The 12044-nt window shown below is 25.7% G+C and overlaps 5 protein-coding genes across 5 annotated transcripts; 1 reads left to right on the forward strand and 4 right to left on the reverse strand.

The window, feature by feature from the left end:
* Nucleotides 1-456: 456 nt before the first annotated feature.
* SRAE_2000410500 (Peptidase M14, carboxypeptidase A domain-containing protein) lies at nucleotides 457-1309 on the forward strand (the record flags this gene model as incomplete). Its single annotated transcript, XM_024642935.1, has 2 exons — nucleotides 457-517; nucleotides 558-1309. The coding sequence occupies 2 exons, from the start codon at nucleotides 457-459 to the stop codon at nucleotides 1307-1309; spliced, it is 813 nt and encodes a 270-aa protein (XP_024508656.1).
* Nucleotides 1310-1381: 72 nt separating this feature from the next.
* Nucleotides 1382-4357, reverse strand: SRAE_2000410600 (Glycine cleavage system P protein, homodimeric family and Pyridoxal phosphate-dependent transferase, major region, subdomain 1 and Pyridoxal phosphate-dependent transferase domain and Glycine cleavage system P-protein, N-terminal domain-containing protein; the record flags this gene model as incomplete). Its single annotated transcript, XM_024642936.1, has 2 exons — nucleotides 1382-4150; nucleotides 4205-4357. 2 exons carry the CDS (start codon nucleotides 4355-4357, stop codon nucleotides 1382-1384), a joined length of 2922 nt encoding a protein of 973 aa, XP_024508657.1.
* Nucleotides 4358-6683: 2326 nt separating this feature from the next.
* SRAE_2000410700 (Calcium channel flower homolog) lies at nucleotides 6684-7284 on the reverse strand (the record flags this gene model as incomplete). Its single annotated transcript, XM_024642937.1, has 3 exons — nucleotides 6684-6882; nucleotides 6925-7050; nucleotides 7097-7284. 3 exons carry the CDS (start codon nucleotides 7282-7284, stop codon nucleotides 6684-6686), a joined length of 513 nt encoding a protein of 170 aa, XP_024508658.1.
* A 1067-nt stretch (nucleotides 7285-8351) lies between these two features.
* On the reverse strand, nucleotides 8352-10007 carry SRAE_2000410800 (Pseudouridylate synthase 7 homolog; the record flags this gene model as incomplete). The annotated part of the gene is made up of 1 exon (XM_024642938.1): nucleotides 8352-10007. The coding sequence occupies one exon, from the start codon at nucleotides 10005-10007 to the stop codon at nucleotides 8352-8354; it is 1656 nt and encodes a 551-aa protein (XP_024508659.1).
* A 214-nt stretch (nucleotides 10008-10221) lies between these two features.
* On the reverse strand, nucleotides 10222-11704 carry SRAE_2000410900 (NADH dehydrogenase (Ubiquinone) flavoprotein 1; the record flags this gene model as incomplete). Its single annotated transcript, XM_024642939.1, has 2 exons — nucleotides 10222-11615; nucleotides 11659-11704. The coding sequence occupies 2 exons, from the start codon at nucleotides 11702-11704 to the stop codon at nucleotides 10222-10224; spliced, it is 1440 nt and encodes a 479-aa protein (XP_024508660.1).
* Nucleotides 11705-12044: the final 340 nt, after the last annotated feature.

Consider the following 12044-nt stretch of genomic DNA (forward strand, 5'->3'; position numbering starts at 1 on the left):
TAAAATTTCTTTTATTCAATGTTTATTTTTAAAATTTTATTTAATTTGATAATTTTTACAAAAATCAATTGTTTTGTTAACTACTTTAATTATTCGCTTTTTAATATTTTAATAAGAAATAAGGACGATTTAAAATTATATAAAGATTTAGACAAAACTTTTAATAACAACCAAATTGACTACTGGTTTGAAGGTCGAATTCCTGGACAAGTTATTACCATATTTACATCACCCAAAATAACTTTAAAATTAAAACATTTTCTTGAAATAAAAAATGTTAGCTTTAATTTAACAACTAAAAATTGGAATAAACTTTTTTCAGTAAAAAAAAGTAAAAGAAAAACGCTTTCTAACTTAAAAAATAACTTTCGAAATGATTTATTTCATTCATATGAAGAAATAATACATTTTTTTAAATCACAAGCTAAGAAACATAAAAAATTTGTTTCTATACATATGTATGGTGAATCATTTGAGAAAAAGTTTATGTATTATATTAAAATTGGTTATTCGAATGGTAAACTAATATATAAAAAAAATTGTAATTTAATTTTTAGGAAAAAAGAAACCACTTGTTGTTATTGATGCTGGAATACATGCTCGAGAATGGATTACTCATTCTTCAATATTAATTATTGCTGAACATTTAATAAATAATATTAATAAATATGATAAAATATTTAAAAAAATTAATGTTATAATATTTCCGGTTTTAAATCCTGATGGATATGTATATACAAGAGAAAAAGATAGAATGTGGAGAGGAAATAGAAATATAAATATAAATGAAAATTGTGGTGTAGATATAAATAGAAATTATCCATTTAAATGGAGTAACTCTTATTGGCATTGTTTAACATATCCAGGAACACATGGTTTATCTGAACTTGAAACATTATATCATTCATTTTTTTTAAAAAAAAATAAAAATAATATTAAAGGATATATTTCATTTCATAGTTATGGAAGATTAATACTTTTTCCATGGACACATACAACAGAATATGAACCTAAAGATTATTATGAAATAGTTATACTTGGTAAAAAAATGAAAGATAAAATAAAATATCATACAAATGTATCTTATCAAATTGGATCAGCATCAAAATTATTATATGAAGCATATGGAACAACACTTGATTACATAAAATCATTAGGTATAAAATATACCTATGTAATAGAATTATCCCCATCTTTTGATGATCAACAAAGTGGATTTGTTGTTAATGAAAATGAAATTAAAAAAATTGGAAATGAAGCCTTAATTGCATTTAATGAAATGCTTTATCAAGTATATTCTGAATTATAAATTTTTATCTATAAAAAAAAATAAATGACAAAATTTTGATATTTTTTTTTTCAATTTTTCAATAAAAATACTTTATGTATAAGAATCCATTGGTGGGCAACTACAAACCAAATTTTTATCACCATACTGATCATCTATTCTTCCAACAGTTGGCCAAGATTTATGATAACACCATTCTTTTGGAAAAGCTGCTAATTCTCTTGAATATTTTTTATTCCAATTTGATGAAGTAACAGTAGTCATTGTATGAGGAGAATTTTTTAATGGATTATTTGTTCTATCCCAAGTACCATCTTCAATTTTTTGTATTTCTTGTCTTATTGCTAACAATGAATCAACTAATTTATCCATTTCTTCTTTATTTTCAGATTCTGTTGGTTCTATCATAAGACAATCATGAACAGGCCAAGCCATTGTTGGAGAATGAAATCCATAATCCATTAAACGTTTAGCTATATCAATTACTTCTACTCCTGCAGTTTTTTTAAATGGACTACAATCAATTATAAATTCATGAGCATTTAAACCTTGTTCATCTTTGTATACAATTTTATACCCTTCTTCTAAACGTTTAGCCATATAATTAGCATTTAATATGGCTACTTGTGTTGCCTCTTTTAATCCTTTTGCACCCATCATTCTAATGTAAGCCCATGTTATAGATAATAAACTAGCTGAACCCCATGGAGCTCCACTTACTGAACCATTAATATTACCATTTGGAGATATAATTGGATGTCCAGGTAAGAAAGGTGCAAGATGACTTTTAACACCAATAGGACCCATTCCAGGACCACCACCTCCATGTGGAATACAGAAAGTTTTATGAAGATTTAAATGTGACACATCACTACCATAATCTCCTGGTCTACATAATCCTACCTGTGCATTGAAATTTGCTCCATCAAGATAAACCTGTCCTCCATTTTCATGAACTTTATTACAAACATCAACAATATTACTTTCAAAAACACCATGTGTAGATGGATAAGTTACCATTATAGCACCAAGTTCATTAGTGTATTTTTCTGCTTTCATAGAAAGATCTTTGTAATTAATATTACCATGTTTATCTGATTCAACAGGGACAACTTTAAAATTTGACATTGAAGCAGAGGCAGGATTTGTTCCATGAGCAGATGATGGTATAAGACAAATATTTCTATTTTCTTGTCCAATAGATTTAAGATAACCTTTAATAGCTAATAAACCTGCATATTCACCATTAGCTCCACTATTTGGTTGAAGAGAAAAATTATCATAACCAGTAATTTCACAAAGCCACTTTTCAAGGTCATTAAAAATTTTTTGATAACCTTTAGCTTGATCAACTGGTACAAATGGATGTATATTTGATAAACTTGGCCATGTTAAGGGTAACATTTCTGCTGAAGCATTTAATTTCATTGTACATGATCCTAAAGGTATCATTGAATGTACAAGAGATAAATCTTTATTTTCAAGTCTTTTCATATATCTTGTAATAGCCATTTCAGAATGATATGTATTAAATACTGGATTTGTTAAAAATAAACTAGTTCTTTTATGCTCAGAATTTCCTATTAATGGTGCTGGAGATTCATGAATCATTTGATTTATATTTCCTTCTGGAACTGCTACATCAAAAACATATAATAAATCAATAATATCTTGTTCTTGTACAGTTTCATTCAATGAAATACCAACTGTACCATCATTAAAATAACGTAAATTAATTTTTTTAGTTTCACATCTTTCTTTAACTTGTTCAATGTTAACCCCACTTATTTTTATTGTATCAAAATATGATTTATTTAAAGTTTCATAACCTGCTTGTTTTAATTGATTTTGTAGAAAGGCTGTTGATTTGTGAATTTTTCTTCCTATTGCTTGTAAACGATGAGGACCATGATAAACTGCATACATTGCAGCAATATTTGCTGGTAAAGCTTGTGACGTACAAATATTTGATGTAGCTTTATCTCTTCTAATATGTTGTTCTCTTGTTTGAAGTGCTAATCGAAATGCTTTATTTCCATGAACATCTTTTGATACACCTACTATTCTTCCTGGTATCATACGTGACAAAGGAATTTTTCCAAAATTTTTAACACATGACATAAATCCAGCATGTGGACCACCATATCCTAATGGAGTACCAAATCTTTGAGCTGATCCTACAGCAATTTCAGCTCCCATATCACCAGGTGAAGTCATTAATGTTAATGCCATAATATCACATACCATAATTGATAAAGCTCCAACTTTTTTATTTTGTTCTATTAAATGATTTAAATCTCTAATATTTCCATTTGTATCTGGATATTGATACATTACACCACTAATTTCATTTGTCACATTATAATTATCAAAATCAATTGGTTTTAAAACAAAACCAAGATGTTCAGCTCTTGTTTTTAATAAATCAATATTTTGAGGATGTAAATTTGGATCATATAAAAAGACATTTCTTTTTGTAGCTCTACATGCTAAAGCCATAGCTTCTGAGCAAGCAGTTGCTTCATCAAGTAAAGAAGCATTTGAAATTTGAAGGCCAGTCAAATCACTAATAACTGTTTGAAAATTTAATAAACCTTCAAGTCTTCCTTGAGCTATTTCAGGTTGATATGGTGTATATGGCGTTGTCCAGCCAGCATTTTGAAGCATATTTCTCATTATAGTTGCAGGTACAATACAATCATGATATCCCATTCCAATATATGTACGATATATCTTATTTTGTCCAGCAATTTCTCTTAATTCTCTAAGCATTCGTTGTTCATTTTGTGGTTCTGGAAGATCTAATGGTTTTTTTATTTTAATACTATCTGGTACATTTGTTTGAGTTAGTGTATCTAAATCCTAAAAATTTAATAAAAAAAAATAAAACTATAGTTTTATTAAAATCAAACTAACTTTGTATCCTAAATAATCGAGCATTTTTTGTTTTTCCAATTCTGATGGACCAATATGTCTTTCAGCAAAAATATCATTGTTAAAATATTTAACTTGAATTAATTTAATAATATTTCTAGAACTATTTATTCTTCCACCACTTATACGTAACATATCTAAAATAAAAACTATCTATATGGAAATATTTTTTTTAAAAAAAATGTCTTTTATTTCTATTAAAAATCATGTATAAAAAGGTGATATATGAAAATATTTTAGTAATTAAAATATAATTTTTTTTTTTCTTTAAGATACTCTTATCGCCAAAATGAAAGTATAAAATTGCAAATTACTAAATTTAAGCAACCCCCAATAGGTATAATTATAAAATAAAACGTTTTCTATCATTGCTTTTTTGATAACTTTCTTTACAAATATTTTTAATATTACATAACATAAACTTGATAACAAAATACGACATAGAATAAGAAAACATGATAAAAATTTTGTAATTATTATACTTTATATTATAAAATAAAAAGTAGATTATTTTATAAATGACATTATATCTATTAGTTTTAATCAAATTTTCTTTTTAGTTTAGAAAATAAAAATATATCATGTGAACGAATTAGTTATAGTAAAAAATAGGTATATTTAAGGTTAAAATACATTTTATTTTATAATAAAAATGCTGTACAGAAAAAGTACAATAAGTTAGATTAAATGTTGAAAATTGGTAGTAAAAAAGAACATTAACATTAATAGAATAAATTGTTTGAAAATTTTCATTTTAGGCTTATATTCGCTTCTGTACATTGAAAGCAAATTGACGACCGTCAGCAAAATTTTTCTAAAAATCTGGCAATTATAACTCCCAATTGTTAAACAGATTCTGATGCAAGATTTTCAAATCCAGAAAGATGGAACTTGTGCTTATTCTCTGGTCTATCAATTTTTGGACTGAAATTTAGAGTTGATCCCCGCTTGCTTTTTTAGATTAAAAACTACGTTAAAAGAATTTTTTTTATCAAATTGATATATTTATCATTTCTTTATACTTCCTGATAAAAATATCAAAAAAATTTTTTGTTTCAAGTTATTTCTTTTTTTTGAAAACAACACAAAGAACAATTAATAGTATTTTAAATGTTCTAATAAAATAGAAACGTTTCTATCTCTCTAGAATACAATTATAATGAAGAATTATGAAAATTATATAATTTACTATTTCTACTAGTGTAAAATCTACTTAGAATGCAATACTTCCTTTATATGTGATAATACAAAAATAATTAACCCCTAAAATACATAATTTAAATATATAAAAAATTGGATTCCTAATTTTGAGAGATAAAATAAAATAATAATTATTATCAAATTTCTAGCCTTTATATATAATAATTACAAAGAAACAAAAAAATATTTTAACTAAAGAAATTATAGATTCTAAGAATTCATTAGACACAATTAAATGATAACAATGATATAATATAACAGGGTTATATTACTATAGAATAAAATAGAAAAGAGATTTAAAAAAAGTGATTAAAAGCTAAAAATTTTTTGACTATGTCTATGAAATTATTTGATACAAATCAAATATTATTTACATTTTCTTTCCTTATTTTTCACCAAAAAATTCAAATTTTATTTATATTTATTTTTCTTTAAAAAAATTCATATATCAATTACCTTTTTTTCATTTATTTTATTCGTTTTTTAATAAAAAAAATTAAATATCAATTACTTTTTTTCATTATTTTTAATTAATTTATAATATTTTTTACAATTTATCATGTAATCTTTAAATATGCAAAAAAGTACTGATTTTTTATCAGGAAGTATAAAGAAATGATAAATTTATCAATCTGTTAAAAAAATGCTTTTGACGTAGTTTTTAATCAAATAAAAACAAGGGGTAACCTCATCTAAATTTCAACCTGACTTTTATATAAAAACACTATTTTATGTAAGTTTAGTAATTTTTTTATATTGTCTAATTATTACTTTTTCAGATTTTTCAATGGACAATAAAAGCGTCATTTGTTTGTTTATTTTTTTATTAAAATATAAATTTTTAAACATTATTCATGATTAATTTTTTATTTCCAGATATAAAAGTAATTTTTAATTTTGTTATTATAGATAAGTTTAGAAATTTGTTCTACAGTGATTGACAATTTTTTTTCAAGTTTTTAATGGTCCATGGAATACAGATAATAAGAAGTTTTTCTTAATTAATTGTTACTATTAATTTTTTTTAAAATATTATTGTTTTTTAAGAGTTATTATTAATAAAATTACCCATTTATTAAATTTATGTTTATTGTTTTTATAGTCATTAAAACATTTAAAAAAAAAATTAAAAAATGACGAAATAGTTAGTTATTCCATTAATTTAAATATTCTTAAATAGATGACGTTAACGTCATTTATTTCCACTTATTAAAAAAAATGAAAAGATGACGATATCGTCATCTTTTTGCTCTCAGTGTATTTATACTGGTGGTCCTTGGTTAACTTGTGGAGACCATGCTTGATTATCAACACCCCCAGATGCAGCTGCCATCATTGAATTTCTATCTGCTTTTTTCCCAAGTGCCATAAAACCATACACTGCTCCACAGGCAAATATCATTCCAGATCCTAAAATTGTGTCAATTTCTGGGCACATAACTATAGGTATAATCCCCATTCTTAATGATAAAAATAATTATTAAGTAAAATTTTAAACTTACACACAAAAAAGAACAGCTTTTTGCCAAAAAGCACGAGATTCTGAAAAAACAGCAATTTTTTCAATGAAATCAATAAATGAACAACAAAATGGTGCTTCAATAGCTATTGATAAAAATCCAATAACTCTAAAATAATATTTAAATATAAATTAAATTTATTTACAAAACATACAATTGCAAAAGAGCTGCCATAATACAAGTTGCTGAGATTGAAATTAGAGCTAAAATGCCAAAAAACATTGCAATAAAACCTCCAGCAATTCCTAGACCCTTAGCTAAAAATCTAATCCACCATGGAAAAGCAGAATTTGGATCATGTTCTGTCATCATTTGTGTTTGAGCTGAAGCTGCGAGACCCATTTTGATATTATGTTATTAGCTACTTGGATCTTAAAAATATTTAAAGTTTTTTAAATAATAATTGAAATAATAAAAAAAAGTACAAAATATTACTTAAAAAAAAATATAATTACAAGATTATAAATATGTTTATCAATATAATATTATTAAACATATAACGACTATGTATAAAAAAAATAAAATCTCTATTTAATATATTTAATATTATCTCGTTTTTCTTATTCTCAAAAGAGTGATATAAAAATTTCTTTTTATATCTAAATATTTATTTTTATATAGTATACAAAATTGATTAATATAAAACTATAGCATAGCTTAATATTTGAAAAATAAAAGTATAAAATACATAAAATGGTTCTAAAATTTAGAAAAAAATTTTAAAATAAAATAAAAGATGTGATAGGCAAATAAGTGAATGCATACATAGTTAAAATATCTACAAATTTAAAATTTTACTTTTGAAATGGCAAATATTATTAAAAAAAAGGGGTATAGACTAGATAAAATTTAAAATAGAGAATATATTTTAATTTAATAACTCTTTTTACATTGAAACCATTACTAATTATAAGCATTCTTTATATAAAACAAAATTTATAAATTATTGATTAACTTTCCAATTATGATGGAGACATTTTCCAAATACGAAGTATATATTATCAAGATGTATGTTAAATACGGAAAAGGTAATTTTATTGGACAAATATATTACCATATTGTTCTAAATAGATATGTTTTTATACTTAGAGATTAAATGTATTAGTTGAAAAATGTGTATATATATATACAAGTGGTAAAACGTTAAAAAAATATGTTTATTCTAAAAAAAATTTCCCAATAGTAATTTTGTAAGATTGTATTATTTATAATTGAGAAGAATACTTTGTTAACAGTAAAAATTAAGTAGATGTTTATTTAAGAAATGTTTACATTTTAAATAGAAAACTTAAAGGATTTAATTTAAAATAATAACTATATTATTAGGATGATACAAACAATTTAACAATAAAACAAAAAAATAAAACAAAACAATAACACATCAACAAATAACAAAAAAAAAACTAAAATTAATTAATTTTATTCATATTTTTTTGACTTTGCTTATCAACATTAAATCTTAAAATTTCTCGAAGTAACATTGTAGCATAATCACCAGCTTCTAGCGAGAAAACTAATTTTATAGCTCTAAAGTTATCTTCATTTACAATATCAGGACCATTGATTAATTCCCTTTGGAGAATATTTTTTTCATCACTATACTTTATCAAATCACACAATATTGGATCGTCCAATTTTTTAAACATTTTTCTTGAAATTTTACTTATCATTACATGTTTCGTCAAACTTTTGAAATCATCGCATGATACCTCATATTTCTTTAGCATACTTTCAATTATATCTTTTGTCTTGTTATTTGGTATATCCATATCATTAGACACTAAAGGTATAGATATATCAAAAATAGTACTATCATTTCCTAAAACTTTGCCATTTTCATCAATGTCTCCTTCCAAAATTACAGGTCCAAATTCTTCTATCCTTTGAGAGATAACTTCATTAAAGATAAAACTTTGAAAAGCATGAATATAAAGACTTATCGTTTCGCGTGGCATAGAAAATAAAGCATTATGACAATTCCCATCTTTATCAATTAAAGCTTTCAAAAGATTCCCTTCTAATGAATGTTTTTTTCCATTTCCCTTTATCATATTAAATGCTTTTTTTGCATCTTTATCAGTAGCATAACTAAATAAAGCTTCTTGAAATGTCTCTCTACTCATATCTTTTTTACTAGATAATATTTGATTAATAGCTTCTTGATAGTTTTTTTTCAAAATTAATCTTCCAACTTCAGCTGTATTTATTCCCAATGTTCCAAATCTTTGATGACCAAAATAATTTAAAAAACCATATTTATTTATTCCTTCACAACGTTTTTTAATATCATCTAATGTCAAATTTTTTCCTACATCACGTAAAATTACTTGAAATCTATTACCAAAATTATCACCTAATCCTAATACATTATCTTTGTACTCGAAGTTATGAAGGCGAATATTTTTTAACGACTTTGAACATTTTTTTAATTTTTCCATTTTTACACGGTATGCAGCAACTTTTTGACTTGTAACACCACGCCTATCTTTGTTTCCAGAGAAACTAAAAAGTTTAACATTTAAGCCACATCTTGTTGCTATTTCACGAATAGCATAAGAAGTGTCCTTATTTTCTTTTGACAATGTAAAATGACAGTAGTTTGGTGTATCATCAGGCCAATGAAATCTCTTTCTTTCATTTTGCTTACTTAAAGATACAACGATAGTATTATCTTTCGTTGTTGAAGAAAGGTTCTTATTTGGAAGAGATTTAATAAAATTGTGAATAGCTGTTCTTTCACTTTTTTCTAATCCATCAATATTTATTGAAACTGTCTCACCATTAACTATCTTCAAAATTGAATCAACATCTTCATTAGTTAATCCATTGGGAATGTTAGACATATCAACTTCAGAAACTTCTTTACATTCAGCATTAATTGGAGTCTCCTGTTCTGGTTCATTATCTCCATCCAATGGCCACAATGAAACTACACCATCTGAACTTAATTCTTCTACAATAAAATCAGAAAACAATAACTTGAATTGACAAACAATTGGTGGCCAAACTTCTGGATTCGCATAACAACGAATTCCATTTTCTTCAGGTCTAATTTCTAAACCCATTATTATAAAACTATAATTAAGTTATAAAAGTACATGTAAATTTAAAAGATAAGTTAAACCTGTTTAATAAAACATTTGGTTAAAAACAACTAAAAGAAATTAGTTAGTTTATATAAACAAATAAAAAGAAACTTTTTTATAAAATACATTCCTAATGAAAAATTGTATAGTTCATTAATAGATTTTTTTTAATTAAAACTATAGACTGAAAGTTTTAATGACTGCCAGCTGCAGCAACTTTTACTTCTTCAGTAGATATTTTTTTGCTAGCATATTCTGCCATTCTACGTTCAAGTTCTGGCCTAAAATGACGAATAAGTCCTTGAACTGGCCAAGCTGCAGCATCACCAAGAGCACAAATAGTATGTCCTTCGATTTGCTTAGTTAATTCCCAAACAGCATCAATCTCCGATTTTTGGGCTTTACCATGCATAAATCTCCACATAATTTTGTTAAGCCAATCACAACCTTCACGACATGGAGTACATTGACCACATGATTCATGTTTATAAAATAAAGATAATCGTGCAATACATTTAACAACATCTGATTGTTTATTCATGACGATTACAGCTGCTGTACCTAAACCTGATTGAGCAGCAACAAGTGCATCAAAATCCATAAGTACATTGTCACAAACTTCTTTTGGCATTAATGGTACAGATGATCCACCTGGAATAACTGCCAACAAATTATTCCAACCACCTATAACACCTCCACAATGCTTTTCAATTAAATCTTTAAGTGGAATAGACATTTCTTCCTCAACAGTACATGGGTTATTAACATGTCCAGAGATACAGAATAATTTTGTTCCACGATTTCTTTCTCTACCAAATGAAGCAAACCATTCACCACCACGACGACAAATTGTTGGAGCAACAGCAACAGTTTCTACATTTGTAACTGTTGTTGGGCATCCAAAAACACCAATATCAGCTGGAAATGGAGGCTTTAATCTAGGTTTACCTTGTTTTCCTTCAATAGATTCAATCAAAGCAGTTTCTTCACCACAAATGTAAGCTCCCATTCCACGATGAACGAAGATATCAAAGTTGTAACCAGTTCCAAGACAATTTTTTCCAATATATCCAGCCTTATAAGCTTCATGAATAGCTTCCTGAAGAATACATGCCTCATTGTAGAATTCACCTCTAATATAAATGTAGGCGGCACGGGCTCCCATTGCAACACCAGCAATAAGACATCCTTCAATAAGTTTATGTGGATCATGACGCATAATTTCACGATCCTTACAAGTTCCTGGTTCTCCTTCATCAGCATTAACGACAAGATACTTTGGACGACCATCAAAAGGTTTTTTCATAAATCCCCATTTCATACCTGAAGGGAAACCTGCTCCACCACGACCACGTAATCCAGATGTACTGATTTCTTTTATTATCCAATCTTGGCCTTTAAGAATTATTTCTTTTGTTTTATACCAATCACCTCTTTTAAGAGCACCCTTCAAACGATAATCATGTTTACCATAAAGATTTGTAAATATTCTGTCTTCATCAGATAAATCTCCAAAGTGTGTTTTTTCCGGTTTTTTGGTGGTTTGTGATGGTGCAGTTGTTAAAGAACGAACACCAGAAACTAGGCCTATTGAAAACATTGGTTAATAAAAATAAATTTATAAGCTTACTTTTTTGGCCAATAGATCCAGTTAATCTTGAAATACCAATAACCATCCCTGAAACCGAAAATTAATTTAATAAATAAATTTTCTGAGGATAATTATGAAGTGTTTGGTTGTGTTGACGTTTTTCCACTTCTTTTAGTAGTTATTTAGTTTTCGTTCTAAGATTCTTATTTCGAATAGATTTTTAAGATTGATAAATTTTTTACGAAAAATTAATAAATATTTTTTTTAAACATAATTATAAGAAAAAATTACTAAAAATATGTTTATATCTATGAAATCACAAAATATTACAAATAAATCTATCTAACATTTTTTTAAAACTTTTTTTTTGAAAAAAAATTTTTAATTTTTTTAATATTATTTCTATAAATTTAATATTAATTTTT

This window comes from Strongyloides ratti, assembly GCF_001040885.1.
Source record: "Strongyloides ratti genome assembly S_ratti_ED321, chromosome : 2".
Taxonomy (NCBI): Eukaryota; Metazoa; Nematoda; class Chromadorea; order Rhabditida; family Strongyloididae; genus Strongyloides; species Strongyloides ratti.